General features: G+C 44.8%; 1 protein-coding gene across 1 annotated transcript; it reads right to left on the bottom strand.

Annotated features, from left to right (window-relative positions):
* Window positions 1–7,378: 7,378 nt before the first annotated feature.
* Window positions 7,379–13,490, bottom strand: cckb (cholecystokinin b). The gene is made up of 4 exons (XM_029659194.2): window positions 13,401–13,490; window positions 12,417–12,537; window positions 11,942–12,100; window positions 7,379–8,277 (listed from the first exon to the last, which is right to left on the bottom strand). The coding sequence occupies exons 2-4, from the start codon at window positions 12,535–12,537 to the stop codon at window positions 8,141–8,143; spliced, it is 417 nt and encodes a 138-aa protein (XP_029515054.1). The 5' UTR covers window positions 13,401–13,490; the 3' UTR covers window positions 7,379–8,140.
* Window positions 13,491–17,581: the final 4,091 nt, after the last annotated feature.

Here is a 17,581-nt window from a genome sequence, read left to right as displayed (position 1 = left end):
TAAGGACAAACCACCTGGTACCGACAACTTGGATGGTAAATTGCTGAAGTTGGTAGCAGAATACCCTCCTGTTTGCCACATCTTCAATTTAAGCCTAGAAGACTGTGTGCCCTCAGACATGGAGGGAGGGAAAGGTCATTCCACTACCCAAGAATAGCAGAGCACCCTTTAATGGTTCAAACAGTTGACCAATCTGCCTGTTACAAGTGCTTAGCACTTAGCACAAGTGCTTAGCAACTTTTGGAAAAAATGGTGTTTGATCAAATATTAAGGTGTTTTACAGAAAACTAACAAGACTTTCAGCATGCTTATAGGGAAGGGCACTCAACATGCTCGGCACTGACACAAATGACTGATAATTGTCTGAAAGAAATTGATAGTGTTGTGGAAAATGTTATCCAAAGATTCTGCCACCATCATAATAATAATTGTGGGAGCTGATTTGTAAGACTTCAGTGCAGCTTTTGATGCCATTGATCATAATCTATTGCTGAAAAAACGTAGGTGTTACGGATTTGCATCCTCTGCCTTATTATGGATTGAGAGTTACCTGTCTAATAGAACACAGACGGTTTTCATTAATGGAAGCCTCTCATACAAATTGAGTTGAGTGTGGTGTACTGCAGGGCAGCTGACTAGGGCCATTATTGTTTTCTGTTTTTACTAATGATCTTCCACTGACCTTGAATAAAGCTTGTGGGTCTATGTATGCTGACAACTCAACACTATACACTTCAGCTGCAACAGTAAAATAAATAACTGACACCTTTAACATATACCTAGTTTTAGAATGGGTAACTAGCAATAGGATAATAGCAGAGGCCGGGAAACGCACAGTACAAACACACACAATAATATTATTACGTGAAATATTATTACCCACACATATACAGGGCATTCATAAAGAAGTCAGACCCCTTCACTTTTTCCATATTTTGTTAAGTAACAGCCTTATTCTAAAATTGACCAAAAAAAATAAAACTCATCTATCCACACATAATACCCCATAATGACTCGAAATTGAGCTCAGGTGCATCCTGTTTCCATTGATCATCCTTGAGATGTTTCTACAACTTGATTGGAGTCCACCTGTGGTAAATTCAATTGATTGGACACACACCTGTCTACATAAGGTCACACAGTTGACACTGCATGTCCGAGCAAAAACCAAGTCATGAGGTCGAAGGAATTCTCCGTAGAGCTCCAAGACAGGATTGTGTCGATGCACAGAAACCAAAACATTTCTCCAGCATTGAAGTCCCCCACATCACAGTGGCCTCCATCATTCTTAAATGGAAGAAGTTTGGAACTACCAATACTCTTCCTAGAGCTGTCGCTTGGCCAAACTGAGCAGTCGGGAGAGAAGGGCCAGGGAGGTGACTAAGAACCCGATGGTCACTCTGACAGATCCCCAGAGTTCCTCTGTGGAGATGGGAGAACCTTCCAGAAGGACAGCCATCTCTGCAGCACTCCACCAATCAGGATGTTATGGTAGAGAGGCCAGATTGAAGCCACTCCTCAGTAAAAGTCACATGACAGCCCGCTTGGAGTTTGTCTTAAGGCACCTAAAGACTTTCAGACCACGAGAAACAAGATTCTCTGGTTTGATGAAACCAAGATTGAACTATTTGGCCTGAATGCTAAGCATCAAGTCTGGTGGGAAACCTGGCACCATCCCTATGGTGAAGCATGGTGGTGGCAGCATCATGCTGTGGGGATGTTTTTCAATGACCACGGACTGGGAAAGTAGTCAGGATCAATGAAAAGATGAACAAAGTACAGAGAGATCCTTGATGAAAACCTGCTCCAGAGCGCTCAGGACCTCCAGACTGAGGTGAAGGTTCACCTTCTAACAGCACAACAGCCCTAAACACACAGCCAAGAGAATGCAAGAGTGGCTTCGGGACAAGCCTGTGAATGTCCTTGAGTGGCCCAGCCAGAGCCCAGACTTGAACCCCATCGAACATCTCTGGAGAGACCTGAAAATAACTGTGTTGCGACGCTCCCCATCCAACCTGACAGAGCTAGAGAGGATCTGCAGAGAAGAATGTGAGAAACTCCCCAAATACCAGTGGGCCAAGCTTGTGGCGTTATACCCAAGAAAACGCAAGGCTGTAAATGAAAACTGTCTCATCAAAACAAAATGCTAGCTTTCTATATTAAATGCATTCAAAGAAATGTTGTCTATTATCATGTTCAGTAACCAGAAAATTGCAAAGAAAAATGCATTTCGGCCTACCTTAAATGAAGTGCAGTCGTCTGTCCTTCAGGGTAAACCTCTCGGGGACAGCGTTGTGGAAGTCACAGTAAAACCCTATTTCCATTATTTTATTGGGAATGCACACAGCACGCCAACAGTCATGTGGGACTGGAGATGTGGGACTGGAGATGCATCCCTAAGGCCTCCTTCGGTTCCAGTTTCACACTGACACGAGTCACACACACAAAGAGTAGCTGGTAGCACAGTTCTCCCACTCAGCACACAGATAGGCAGCTACCTCCATTAGGGCATCCAGCCGGTCAGAGAGCAGAATCCTCCCGCCAAGTGCGCCCCCATGCAGCAATACACATAGAATCATGTTTAGTCGAATCCATTTTGTAGAAGCCAAGGCTCAAGGCCCCATTTGGTAGTGGGAGAAGCCCCATTCCCATAATGTCCACAAATCAAAAGTAAATGTCAATGTATTAAAGTCAGGGTAAAAAGTATTACGTTTCAGACAAATGCACAGTCCAGCACTCATTGTTCCCCTGCCCGACAGCTAGCAGTGAGGGAGATGGTGGTTGCCAGTCATAAATATAATAATGTCTTGTAGAGCTCTTGTATGCAGTCTCTGTCTGGCCTTCCCTTTCATTATACACTGAGTGTACAAAACATTCTGAACACCTGCTCTTTCCATGACATAGACTGACCAGGTGAATCCAGGAAGGGGGTATGGTAGGTGCCAGGTGCACCGGTTTGTGTGAAGAACTGCAAAGCTGCTCGGTTTTTCACGCTCAACAGTTTCCCATGTGTATCAAGAATGGTCCATCACCCAAAGGACATTCAGCCAACTTGACACAACTCTGGGAAGCATTGAATCAACATGGGCCTGCATCCCTGTGGAATGCTTTTGATACCTTGTAGAGTCCATGCCCCAAAGAATTGAGGCTGTTCTGAGGGCAAAGGGGGGGTGCAACTCAATATTAGGAAGGTGTTCCTAATGTTTGGTATTCTCAGTGTAGTTGACGTTTCACTCTACGAACCCTCTAAATGTAATGTTATATTATTCCAACTTTGGAAATTGTTTGTGGTGCAGTATAGTTTTCATTTTGTCAGGTTGTTTTTCCTAGCTAGCTAGCTAGCTTCACCTTTGTTCATTTCAAGGGATGCCAAATTATGTAGACACCCCCAGATGTGCAGAGTTTACCCCAGGTTAACTACATAACATGTTCAAGTCAAATCAAAGTTTATTTGTCACGTGCGCCGAATATATCAAGTGTAGTAGAAATGCTTACTTACAAGCCCTAACCAATTGTGCAAAAAAATTATTAGGTGACCAATAGGTAAGTAAAGAAATAAAACAACAGTAAAAAGACAGGCTATATACAGTAGCGAGTCTATAAAAGTAGCGAGGCTACATACAGACACCGGTTAGTCAGGCTGCTTGAGGTAGTATGTACATGTAGATATAATTAATGTGACTATGCATATTTGATGAACAGAGAGTAGCAGTAGCGTAAAAGAGGGGTTGGCGGGACACAATGCAGATAGCCCGGTTAGCCAATGTGCAGGAGCACTGGTTGGTCGGCCCAATTGAGGTAGTATGTACATGAATGTATAGTTAAAGTGACTGTGCATATATGATAGACAGAGAGTAGCAGCAGCGTAAAAGAGGGGTTGGGGGACACACACACAATGCAAATAGTCTGAGTAGCTATTTGATTACCTGTTCAGGAGTCTTATGGCTTTGGGGTAAAAACTATTGAGAAGCCTTTTTGTCCTAGACTTGGCACTCTGGCACCGCTTGCCATGCGGTAGTAGAGAGAACAGTCTATGACTGGGGTGGCTGGGGTCTTTGACAATTTTTAGGGCCTTCCTCTGACACCGCCTGGTGTAGAGGTCCTGGATGGCAGGCAGCTTAGCCCCAGTGATGTACTGGGCCGTACGCACTACCCTCTGTGGTGCTTTGCGGTCAGATGCCGAGCAATTGCCGTACCAGGCAGTGATGCAACCAGTCAGGATTCTCTCGATGTTGCAGCTGTAGAACCTTTTGAGAATCTCAGGACCCATGCCAAATCTTTTTAGTTTCCTGAGGGGGAAAAGGCTTTGTCGTGCCCTCTTCACGTTTAGGCAATATGCATGCGCAAAATATAAAAACCGCTCAATGTAACGAATGAAGCTACTTCAAGCTAGGCAAAGCAGTGATGCCTATGCTGACCATGTCCGTTAACAGTGACTGGAGTCAGGAACGGCCACGCGTGTCAACGATTTGCATGGATGAAAAGGAAGGCATGAATACATTGTCGCATTTCCTGAGGTTCTGATGCAGTTTTAGATTTTTTTAAACATTTATTTTGACCATAAAAGCCACCAGAATCATTGAGAAAAAACCTTAGATAATAAAAAAATATTATTTCTATTTACATTTTTTAATTACATTTTTATTTTATTTTTAAAAGCACTACATACCCTGCCAATGTGGTCTCACAACCTGGTCTCAGAGTATTTTGTATTTTTCTCTACGTCAATCCAAGACACTCCCTTTAGTATGATATGTTATGTGTTATGTTTCGTATGGTATGTACAATATTAATTTGTGGATCTCCATCATCCATTGCGTATGATATGTTACGAATTACAATTTGTATGATATGGGCTGCAGGTAGCCTAGTGGTTAGAGTGTTGGACTTGTAACCGGAAGATTGCAAGATCAAATCCCTGAGCTGATAAGGTAAAAATATGTCTTTCTGCCCCTGAACAAGGCAGTTAACCCACCAAGGCTGTCATTGAAAATAAGAATTTTTTCTTAACTGACATGCCTAGTTAAATAAAGGCAAAATAATGTATGTTCTGAATATGCTAAATGTACAATATGTTACACTAATGTTAGCTAACTCTAGTGGTTAGGGCTAATGTTAGGAGTTTGTCACTCCCTGGGCTGTTTCACCTGTCTTATGCTTGTCTCCACCCCCACCAGGTGTCTCCCATTATCCCCTGTGTATTTACTGCTGGGTTTTCTGTTTGCCTGTTGTCAAGTCGTACGAGCGTTTTTCACGTTTTTCCTGTTCTCAAGTTTTTGTTTTCTAATGTTCCTTTCTGTCTGTCTGTCTGTCTGTCTGTCTGTCTGTCTGTCTGTCTGTCTGTCTGTCTGTCTGTCTGTCTGTCTGTCTGTCTGTCTGTCTGTCTGTCTGTCTGTCTGTCTGTCTGTCTGTCTGTCTGTCTGTCAATCCTGAGCCTGCCTACCTGCCGTCCTGTACCTGCCTGACTCTGACCTGGTTTATGAACCACTGCCTGCTCCCGACCTGGTTTATGAACCACTGCCTGACTCTGACCTGGTTTATGAACCACTGCCTGACTCTGACCTGGTTTATGAACCACTGCCTGACTCTGACCTGGTTTATGAACCACTGCCTGACTCTGACCTGGATTATGAACCACTGCCTGACTCTGACCTGGTTTATGAACCACTGCCTGACTCTGACCTGGTTTATGAACCACTGCCTGACTCTGACCTGGTTTATGAACCACTGCCTGACTCTGACCTGGTTTATGAACCACTGCCCGACTCTGACCTGGTTTATGAACCACTGCCTGACTCTGACCTGGTTTATGAACCACTGCCCGACTCTGACCTGGTTTATGAACCACTGCCTGACTCTGACCTGGTTTATGAACCACTGCCTGCTCTCGACCTGGTTTATGAACCACTGCCTGACTCTGACCTGGTTTATGAACCACTGCCTGACTCTGACCTGGTTTATGAACCACTGCCTGACTCTGACCTGGTTTATAAACCACTGCCCGACTCTGACCTGGTTTATGAACCACTGCCCGACTCTGACCTGGTTTATGAACCACTGCCTGCTCTCGACCTGCCTTTTCCCGTCCCCTTTTGTTATAATAAATATTGTGTGAATCGTACTATCCGCCTCCTGTGTCTGCATCTGGGTCTTATCCTGAATCGTGATAGTACAAACTTCCTCAGGGAGAAGGATGAAGTGTCCACTAGACGATGATCAGTGTGTTATGTTTCCTCTCCTAATGATTGAGGTGAGGATTGGGGAGGGTAAACTGATCCTAGATCTGTTGTTAGCAGCTCCTCAGGGAATTCTGTTTACACTCAGTCCTCACATCTCTCCGTAAAGACCTCATCACACCACCTGAATAATTCACTAGTTTTACCAACACACACACACACACTACACATATTTTCCTTCAGTTAAATTATTTAATAAGTTAGCCTATGACTGAAAGAGATGTCAAACTGTCAAATCAGAAATTCTCTCTAAAACATCTCAAATTGTCTTTAAAACCTTTGATTAGATATAGGGTCTAGATTGCTCTGCTATATGGGTTTGACAGCAGCAGTCAGAGCATGTGATACTGACTGGACTGACTGAACTGTACAGGACCGTATCACACTTTAAAGCTCTCACAGCACTTTGCATTCAGAGGAGACCTAACTAATTCCTCAGTAACAGAAAGACCCTGAGACTTTTTCACTTTAAATGTAAAAACAAAAAAACAAACCAAATAACTACAGTGGGGTCTGAAATTGTTGACACCCTTGATAAAGATTAGCAATAATTGTTTATTTAATTTAATTTAACTAGGCAAGTCATTTAAGATCAAATTCTTATTTACAATGATGGCCTACCAAAAGGCTTCTGTGGGGCCACAGGAAGTGTGAGGACTGAGTGTAAACAGAATTCCCTGAGGAGCTGCTAACAACAGATCTAGGATCAGTTTACCCTCCCCAATCCTCACCTCAATCATTAGGAGAGGAAACATAACACACTGATCATCGTCTAGTGGACACAGGAAGCCTTTCTACAGATTATTGCTAATCTTTTTTGACTGGGCTTGATGTTTGGTACATCTGCCATTCAATGATGTTGGTCAACAACACACAGTAAATAAGTCTATTCCCTGTCGGTTGTTGTTGCACACCAGTTATGTCAGGCAGTACTGTTGTTCACAAATGACATGTTTTTAAGTGAAGGGGGCACAGCTGCAGTGTCTGCTAGTTTTCATCCTTTTAATCAAAGTCTGATTCAGTCCTGGGAAAGCAGGTGTGTGCACTCTGACCAATCGTTGCACTTTAAAAATCAGTACATTATATTCATTGGTTAATTGAGAGAACTGAAAAGCAGCAGGACTGGAGTCCTAGAGAAGTGAGCTCTGTGTTCTACCAGCTTTATGTATTGTAATGAGCCACTGCTCACTATTTATATTTCTAGTTTAACGTCTTAAGGTGATACCATGAGGGCATTATGTTATCTGTGTGAGTTGTTATCTGTGTGAGTTGTTATCTGTGTGAGTTGGTATCTGTGTGAGTTGGTATCTGTGTGAGTTGGTATCTGTGTGAGTTGGTATCTGTGTGAGTTGGTATCTGTGTGAGTTGTTATCTGTGTGAGTTGGTATCTGTGTGAGTTGGTATCTGTGTGAGTTGGTATCTGTGTGAGTTGGTATCTGTGTGAGTTGGTATCTGTGTGAGTTGGTATCTGTGTGAGTTGGTATCTGTGTGAGTTGGTATCTGTGTGAGTTGTTATCTGTGTGAGTTGTTATCTGTGTGAGTTGTTATCTGTGTGAGTTGTTATCTGTGCATGCATGCTTACGTGGGTGTGAGCATGTGTCTCCGGGAACTCATTTGTTGAGATACTGTTCATTCTTAACTTTTATTGATCCAAGTTAATCTCATGACATCATATATATTGTTCCATTAACACCTGACCTTAATTCATTCCATTCAAATCCCTCCAAAACCATAAACAGACAGAACACCAGGAAAGAAAACCAGAACTTTAAAGATTTCCTGAAAAATGTGGCATATGTATATATTGCATCATGTAGTGTTTACAAACAAATACAGAATAAATATACTCTTATCGCGGGACATTGACTGAGTTTGTTGTTTTCTTGTAGAGAGTGACTACTTTTTTACAAGGAGTACTCGTACTCTTCTGCACTGCGGCGGCCGAAGTCCATCCACCCATTGTAGTCTCGGTCTTTTATCCGGTGGTTAGCACTGAGACCACTAGCTCTGCTGTTCACTGTTGAGTTCTTACGGAGAGTACCTAGAGGGAGGGAGGGACAAAGGAAGCAGAGAGAGAGAGCTATAACACCTGTCTATCTTCTACTGGCATGAGTCTTTGTGGCGGGTTGAACAATTTGGCTACCCCACACGCATGCAGAGACATACTGTATCAACAGAAGCTCTGTGGGAATGTAATTTGTTAGCTAATGAATTATCCAGATTGAGAGTAGGTAACATACGACATGGCTAACACTGGAGATATCTGTCTGTGATTTTTTGACTGGCGTGTGAACTATGGTAATATCAATGGTGTTCGTGTCACTGGGGAGCTTTTAGCACTCCTCCCACGCCACCCACATATATATATACATACACACACACACACACACACACACACACACACACACACACACACACACACACACACACACACACACACAGACAGACACACAGACACACAGACAGACAGACACACAGACAGACACACAGACACACAGACACACAGACACACAGACAGACAGACAGACAGACAGACAGACAGACAGACAGACAGACAGACAGACAGACAGGCAGACAGGCAGACAGGCAGGCAGACAGACAGACAGACAGACAGACACACAGACAGACAGACACACAGACAGACAGACAGGCAGGCAGGCAGGCAGGCAGGCAGGCAGGCAGACACACACACATTCATTGTAGGAGGTGTAAATGTCAAGCATGTTACAGAGAGTCTTTCACATACTTCCTGTGAGCCAAGACACTTCACAGATCTCAGAATGATCTCTCACTCTGTGTGTGTGTGTGTGTGTGTGTGTCAGAGGCCAATGTTCTAAGCCCAACCCTCCGTCTGATTATAGAATTAATAACAGTCTTTACTAACAGGGTTCAGAGCTGCAATATCATGCCCCTCTTGTTCCATCTCTCTTTCTCCCTCTCTTTTTTCTGGCTTATTCTATTCCCTCTATCTCTTTTGCTCTACATCTGTTTCTCTGACCCTTCCCCTGCCTCTGTCTCATTGACACAGTAGAGTGATGCACATAATAACAGACTAGCTGTGTAGGTTGTGATTTCATGGTACAAACTGTGAACATGAACTTTTGAAACAATAAAGTTCGAATTGTTGGCTTGTTGCTTTAAAGGCCCAGTGCAGTCAAAAAACTAGATTTTCCCGTGTTTTATATATATTTCCACACAATGAGGTTGGAAAAATATTGTGAAAATTATTATAATGCCCTTTCAGTGTAAGGGCTGTTTGAAAAGGTTTCAGCTTGTTTTGGTGGTATGGACTTTTGGCCTTCAATGGTGACATCTTGCCTGGCTACCCAGACTCCTTGCTCCGGCCAAATGCTACGCCACGTCCACAGACTTTAGTTTCTTCTTCACAGTAAGTATGGATCTGAGTACGTCCTGACCCTTCACCGAATGCGAGCACATTTGGGGCCATGTAAATGGTCCAGAAACCAATGGGTTGGGCCAGAACCAGAACACACGTGGAAGATTCATTGTTGGCTTTGATACTCTGATTGGTTGAAGACAATCCGATCGATGATGACTTTGTTTTGTACAATGCCTCTCTTCACCACAAACATCTTTCATTGATGGCAGCCTCAGACTAAAGTATGTAGCGAATGACAGAGCAGCGGAACAATTTAGTGTGAGTCGTCAGGCTAGGTGACATCACCATGTGGTAAATTAGTTAATGGACCAATAAGAAAGTGTTCCAAACCTCTCTGCCAATAAAAAGCTAATTATCTGTTTTCCCTTCCCTACTCAGACTAATCCATACATTCCTAGCAAAATTCTTGCTTGAGAAATGTCCCTTTGCAAAGAAGCTATTTAAAAAAAATGATTTGTAACCATTTAATTAAAGACAATAACAGTAAGGTACTTAATTGTTACCCAGAAATAAAGGTCTGCATTGGACCTTTAAAAACGCCATCAGGATCGGTAGGTCCCCTGTGGGACGTTGTGCTAACGTAGGCTAATGCGATTAGCATGAGGTTGTAAGTAACAAGAACTTTTCCCAGGACATAGACATATCTGATATTGGCAGAAAGCTTCAATTCTTGTTAATCTAACTGCACTGTCCAATTTAAAGTAGTGATTACAGTGAAACAATACCATGCTATTGTTTGAGGAGAGTGCACAGTTTTGAACTTCAAAAGTTATTAATATACAAATTAGGCACATTTGGACAGTATTGATACAAAATTTGGAACAGAAATGCAATGGTTCATTGGATCAGTCTAAAACTTTGCACATACACTGCTGCCATGTAGTGGCCAAAATCTGTATTGCACCTGGGCTGGAATAATACATTATGGCCTTTCTCTTGCATTTCAAAGATGATGGTACAAAACTTTTTTTTTTTAAACGGTTGTTTTTTTCTTTGTATTTTCTTCTACCAGATCTAATGTGTTATATTCTCCTACATTCCTTTCACATTTCCACAAACTTCAACGTGTTTCCTTTCAAATGGTACCAAGAATATGTATATCCTTGCTTCAGGGCCTGAGCTACAGGCAGTTAGATTTGGGTATGTCATTTTAGGCGAAAATAGAAAAAAACGGGGCCGATCCTTAAAAGTTTTTAACCCATGAGTTTAACACGTGAACTCAGCACTTCTATATTTCTCTCAGACGGAAGTAGTGAATTCAGATTGATTTGTGAACTTTATCAAAAACAGTTGTTGAAGTGGGCACTTACATTTTTAACTGCTTGAGTATAACAACACCTCTTACAGAATACATCTAATACTAACTCATTAGATAGACTGTCTTCAGTAGCCCCATGGTGCTATCTGTCCACATGTCTTCACCATGCTGTTCTCTGTCTGTTATCTTCTGAAAGGAGGTGTGTGTGTGTGTGTGTGTGTGTGTATGTGTGTGCGTGTGTATAACATCACACTAACTCAGACAGAATATCTCTACAGTTGTTGTCAGCAGTGTAAAAGCCCTGACTGAGATCTTCTCTGATCCTGTCACAGAACAAGTGTCTTTATAGATCCTGTCACTGACAAAGCAGAGACAAGGAGATGGAACGAAAGCCAAAGACCGGAAAGATATACACACTCACAAACGTACATGTACAAACCACCAAAGCTTTTCTAAACCACCAGCCATTTAGACCAACAACACTCTCACTGTAATAGAGGTCAGAGTGAAAGAGAGAGGGAGAGGTCCTAAATGGACTTTAAAAATTACTTGAAGAGAACAATGTGAGCTTTATTCATCTTCTCTCTTCTCTCTCTCCCTCATACCTTTCTCTCATTCTCTATCTTTTCTCTCTCCCTCATACCTTTCTCTCATTCTCTCTCTTCTCTCTCTCCCTCATACCTTTCTCTCATTCTCTCTCTTCTCTCTCTCCCTCATACCTTTCTCTCATTCTCTCTCTTCTCTCTCTCCCTCATACCTTTCTCTCATTCTCTCTCTTCCCTCTCTCCCTCATACCTTTCTCTCATTCTCTCTCTTCCCTCTCTCCCTCATACCTTCCTCTCATTCTCTCTCTTCTCTCTCTTCTCTCTCCCTCATCTCTCTCTTTCCGCTCACCCTCAAGCCTCTCTCTCCTGCATTTCTCTCTCTTTCTTTTTCTCTCTCTCTCTCAATCTCTCTCTCTGTCTCTTACACGCACGCACGCACGCACACACGTACGCACACTACACTCACTCACTCACTCACTCACTCACTCACTTACTCACTCACCCTTCCGTGAGGAGATGAGTCTAGCCAACAATTCACTGAGGTTGGCTCTGGAGTCTTCGTCTTCTTCTGCCGTATATGGGACGGTATTGTCCAAAGGGGCGGAGCGTGTCTGTCTGAGGCGTGGCTTGGAGAGGAAGTGGGCGTAGGCTTCAAGACGTGCTATCAAAGGGAGTACGAAACACCTTGTTAGCTTTTGTCTACTGTCTTGGGTTGGTTGGTGCAATTCAATGACATATGTAAAAATATTATGATAATAATTGATTGATATAATCTGTTATTGCTAGTGCGTCTTTCTAGAGCCCAAGAATTGCCGAAAAAAGCATAAACATTCATCATATCATCAGGACACCCGTTTGAACAAAACGTATCCATCAGTTCCATTGTACCAGGAAAGATAAATCAAGCTCAGCTAAAGCATTTTAATGTGTTAGATTGAAATGTATTTGACATCCAGATGTGATCTCCCTGTTCTTACCTTCAGAGGAAGGGGGCATGGCAGGGTCGCCCTCTTGGAGGGGGGGAGAGGACTGGGGTCGTCCCAAACAGCTAGTGGACAGGACCACCAACAGAACACACACACACAACCCCGCCGTCATCTGGGGGAGAGAGAGGGGAAGAGGGGTAGAGGGGAAGAGGGGTAGCGGTGAGAGGAGTGGAGAGGAGAGGAATGTGACATAAAGGTGTGAATGGTTAAACTACTTCTTTCGTCTGTTGGTGAAAAGCAAGACACCCCTTCGCTAATTTACTGGAAGTCTTGACTTGTTCATCCCAAAGAGGCATTAGTGATGTGATGAGGTTATTGAAATGTTCTGGAGAGACTTAGGAAAACCTTTTCCTTCTCTTTCACTCCTGATCTGTTTCTTCCTTCCCCTCTGAGATCTCTTCACTCATTAAGTCAGAATATAACTGAATGACTGAACTTCTTGTCCAGATTATTAGTCAAAATAAAATATGCTACAATAGAATATAAGAGAATATAATAGAATGTTGACTAAAGTGATCCCTAAAAGATAAAATGACACAAATGTGTGGCACAGTAATTGTCAATCTGAATGACTGATAAATGTTGGCAGTCTGTAAAGTGGTCTATGGGAGACCAGTGAGGTCCCTGTCAGCTGTTCCCATCACTAAACCTACACTTCAGCTGCTACACTTCAACCGATCATTTACATACACTTCACCATATCACTCATTACACACACAGCAGTCCACGCTACATCATTTGTCTACTTGATCAAACACAACCTAACAAGAAAATATAGCAATTGGATTAATGAAAAAAAAAACATTCCGTTAAAATATTGTTCTCCAGAGATCTTGTACTTATTCCTGACTCAAGAACAACTACATACAATTTGGTAATTCATTTGTTCTCAATTAACTGAATAAAGGTCGAGAAATATAGAGAAAAACTCTCACAGAGCGAGAGAGAAAAGGAAGGAAGAAGTGCTGTTCTTACCTTGAGGAAAGAGAGTCCTTGTGTTGGTGAGTGTTTGAGAGAGGGATGAAGGGACTTCTCTGCTCAGAGAGAGAGGCACCCCTTATATACACCCCGGCTCTCCACCCAGTCTGTGTGTGTGTGTGTGTGTGTGCTGAGTTTTGTGTCAGCTTTTACCTCAATGATGAGTCAGTGTGTGTGTCAGTGGGTTTTCTCAGCGTGTGAGAGCTTGGTTATGTCCATTAGGCCCTCTAGGGGGCATTACCTACAGCGGGGCAAAAAAGTATTTAGTCAGCCACCAATTGTGCAAGTTCTCCCACTTAAAAAGATGAGAGAGGCCTGTAATTTTCGTCATAGGTACACTTCAACCATGACAGACAAAATGAGAGAAAAAAATCCAGAAAATCACATTGTAGGATTTTTAATGAATTTATTTGCAAATTGTGGTGGAAAATATGTATTTGGTCACCTACAAACAAGCAAGATTACTGGCTCTCACAGAACTGTAACTTCTTCTTTAAGAGGCTCCTCTGTCCTCCACTCGTTACCTGTATTAATGGCACCTGTTTGAACTTGTTATCAGTATAAAAGACACATTTTCTATAGGATTGAGGTCTGGGCTTTGTGATGGCCACTCCAATACCTTGACTTTGTTGTCCTAAAACCATTATGACATTGTCCATTTGGAAGACCCATTTGCGACCAAGCTTTAACTTCCTGACTGATGTCTTGAGATGTTGCTTCAATATATCCACATCATTTTATTGCCTCGTGATGCCATCTATTTTGTGAAGTGCACCAGTCCCTCCTGCAGCAAGCACCCCCACAACATGATGCTGCCACCGCTGTGCTTCACAGTGGGATGGTGTTCTTCGGCTTGCAAGCCTCCCCCTTTGTCCTCCAAACATAACGATGGTCATTATGGCCAAATAGTTATATTTTTGTTTCATCAGACCAGAGTACATTTCTCCTAAATGTACGATCTTTGTCCACATTTGCAGTTGCAAACCGTAGTCTGGCTTTTTTATGGCGGTTTTGGAGCAGTGGCTTCTTTCTTCCTGAGTGGCCTTTCAGGTTATGTCGATTTAGCACTTGTTTTACTGTGGTTATAGATACTTTTGTACCTGTTTCCTCCAGCATCTTCACAAGGTCCTTTGGTGTTGTTCTGGGATTGATTTGCACATTTCTCACCAATGTACAATCATCTCTAGGAGACAGAACACGTCTCCTTCCTGAGCGGTATGACGGCTGCGTGGTCCCATGGTGTTTATACTTGCGTACTACTGTTTGTACAGAGGAATGTGGTACCTTCAGGCGTTTGGAAATTGCTCCCAAGGATGAACCATACTTGTGGGGGTCTACAATATTTTTTCTGAGGTGATTTCTTTTGATATTCCCATGATGTCAAGCAAAAAGGCAGTTAGTTGGAAGGTAGGTCTTGAAATACATCCACAGGTACACCTCCAATTGACTCAAATGATGTCAATTAGCCTATCAGAAGCTTCTAAAGCCGTGACATATATTTTTTTTAATTTTCCAAGCTGTTTAAAGGCACAGTCAACTTAGTGTATATAAACTTCTGACCCACTGGAATTGTGATACAGTGAATTATAAGTGAAATAATCTGTCTGTAAACAATTGTTGGAAAAATTATTGTGTCATGCACAAAGTAGATGTCCTAACCGACTTGCCAAAACTATTGTTTGTTAACGAGAAATTTGTGGAGTGGTTGAAAAACGAGTTTTAATGACTCCAACCTAAGTGTATGTAAACGTCCGACTTCTTCTTTAGCTCCCCTCTCTCTCTCTCTTCCCCACCTCTCTCTCTCTCCCCCACCTCTCTCTCTCTCTCCCCCAACTCTTTCTCTCTCTCCCCCACCTCGCTCTCTCTCTTCCCCACCTCTCTCTCTCTCTCTCTTCCCCACCTCTCTCTCTCTCTCTCTCTCTCCCCACCGCTCTCTCTCTCTCCCCCACCTCTTTCTCTCTCTCCCCCACCTCTCTCTCTCTTCCCCACATCTCTCTCTCTCTTCCCCACCGCTCTCTCTCTCTTCCCCACCTCTCTCTCTCTCTTCCCCACCTCTCTCTCTCTCTTCCCCACCTCTCTCTCTCTTCCCCACCTCTCTCTCTCTCTTCCCCACCTCTCTCTCTCTCCCCCTCTCTCTCTCTCTCTCCCCCCACCTCTTTCTCTCTCTCCCCCACCTCTCTCTCTCTCTTCCCCACCTCTCTCTCTCTCCCCCACCTCTCTCTCTCTCTCCCCCAGCTCTCTCTCTCTCTTCCCCCTCTCTATCTCTCTCCCCCCACCTCTCTCTCTCTCTCCCCACCTCTCTCTCTCTCTCCCCCAACTCTTTCTCTCTCTCCCCCACCTCTCTCTCTCTCTTCCCCACCTCTCTCTCCCCCACCTCTCTCTCTCTCTCTCTTCCCCACCTCTCTCTCTCTCTCTCCCCCACCGCTCTCTCTCTCTCCCCCACCTCTTTCTCTCTCTCCCCCACCTCTCTCTCTCTCTCTTCCCCACATCTCTCTCTCTCTTCCCCACCTCTCTCTCTCTCTTCCCCACCTCTCTCTCTCTCTCCCCCACCTCTCTCTCTCTCTCTCTCTCTCTCCCCCACCTCTTTCTCTCTCTCCCCCCCTCTCTCTCTCTCTTCCCCACCTCTCTCTCTCTCTCCCCCCCACCTCTCTCTCTCTCTCCCCCTCTCTATCTCTCTCCCCCCACCCCTCTCTCTCTCTCCCCCACCTCTCTCTCTCTTCCCCACCTCTCTCTCTCTCCCCCACCTCTCTCTCTCTTCCCCCCACCTCTCTCTCTCTCTTCCCCCTCTCTATCTCTCTCCCCTACCTCTCTCTCTCTCTCTCTCCCCCCGCTCTCTCTCTCCCCCACCTCTTTCTCTCTCTCCCCCACCTCTCTCTCTCTCTTCCGCACATCTCTCTCTCTCTTCCCCACCTCTCTCTCTCTCTCTCTCCCCCACCGCTCTCTCTCTCTCCCCACCTCTTTCTCTCTCTCCCCACCTCTCTCTCTCTCTTCCCCACATCTCTCTCTCTCTTCCCCACCTCTCTCTCTCTCTTCCCCACCTCTCTCTCTCTCTCCCCCACCTTTCTCTCTCTCTCTCTCTCTCTCTCCCCCCACCTCTTTCTCTCTCTCCCCCACCTCTCTCTCTCTCTTCCCCACCTCTCTCTCTCCCCACCTCTCTCTCTCTCTCTCTCTCCCCCCACCTCTCTCTCTCTCTTCCCCCTCTCTATCTCTCTCCCCCCCACCTCTCTCTCTCCCCCCACCTCTCTCTCTCTCACCCACCTCTTTCTCTCTCTCCCCCACCTCTCTCTCTCTCTTCCCCCACCTCTCTCTCTCTCTCTTCCCCACCTCTCTCTCTCTTCCCCACCTCTCTCTCTCTCCCCCCACCTCTCTCTCTCTCTCTCTCCCCCCACCTCTTTCTCTCTCTCCCCCACCTCTCTCTCTCTTCCCCACCTCTCTCTCTCTCCCCCACCTCTCTCTCTCTCTCCCCCACCTCTCTCTCTCTCTTCCCCCTCTCTATCTCTCTCCCCCCACCCCTCTCTCTCTCTCCCCCACCTCTCTCTCTCTCTTCCCCACCTCTCTCTCTCTCCCCCACCTCTCTCTCTCTCTCCCCCACCTCTCTCTCTCTCTTCCCCCTCTCTATCTCTCTCCCCCACCTCTCTCTCTCTCTCCCCCCCCACCGCTCTCTCTCTCTCCCCCCACCTCTTTCTCTCTCTCCCCCACCTCTCTCTCTCTTTCCCCATCTCTCTCTCTCTTCCCCACCTCTCTCTCTCTCTCTCTCTCTCCCCCACCTCTTTCTCTCTCTCCCCACCTCTCTCTCTCTCTTCCCCACATCTCTCTCTCTCTTCCCCACCTCTCTCTCTCTCTTCCCCACCTATCTCTCTCTCCCACCTCTCTCTCTCTCTCTCCCCCCACCTCTTTCTCTCTCTCCCCCACCTCTCTCTCTCTCTCCCCCACCTCTCTCTCTCTCTTCCCCCTCTCTATCTCTCTCCCCCACCTCTCTCTCTCCCCCACCTCTCTCTCTCTCTCCCCCACCTCTCTCTCTCTTCCCCACCTCTCTCTCTCCCCACCTCTCTCTCTCTCTTCCCCCTCTCTCTCTCTCCCCCACCTCTCTCTCCCCCCACCTCTCTCTCTCTCTCCCCACCTCTCTCTCTCTCTTCCCCACCTCTCTCTCTCCCCACCTCTCTCTCTCTCTTCCCCCT

This window comes from Oncorhynchus nerka, linkage group LG4 (assembly GCF_034236695.1).
Source record: "Oncorhynchus nerka isolate Pitt River linkage group LG4, Oner_Uvic_2.0, whole genome shotgun sequence".
Taxonomy (NCBI): domain Eukaryota; kingdom Metazoa; phylum Chordata; class Actinopteri; order Salmoniformes; family Salmonidae; genus Oncorhynchus; species Oncorhynchus nerka.
This window is presented reverse-complemented; position numbering and strand designations above follow the sequence as displayed.

Excerpts from the sequence above, each read along its gene's own strand:
- cckb (XM_029659194.2), bottom strand. The coding sequence starts at position 12,537 with ATGACGGCGGGGTTGTGTGTGTGTGTTCTGTTGGTGGTCCTGTCCACT. Across the intron at positions 12,101-12,416 it reads CATGCCCCCTTCCTCTGAAG|CACGTCTTGAAGCCTACGCC; the intron begins GTAAGAACAGGG and ends TCCCTTTGATAG. Across the intron at positions 8,278-11,941 it reads ACTCATCTCCTCACGGAAGG|GTACTCTCCGTAAGAACTCA; the intron begins GTGAGTGAGTAA and ends CCCTCCCTCTAG.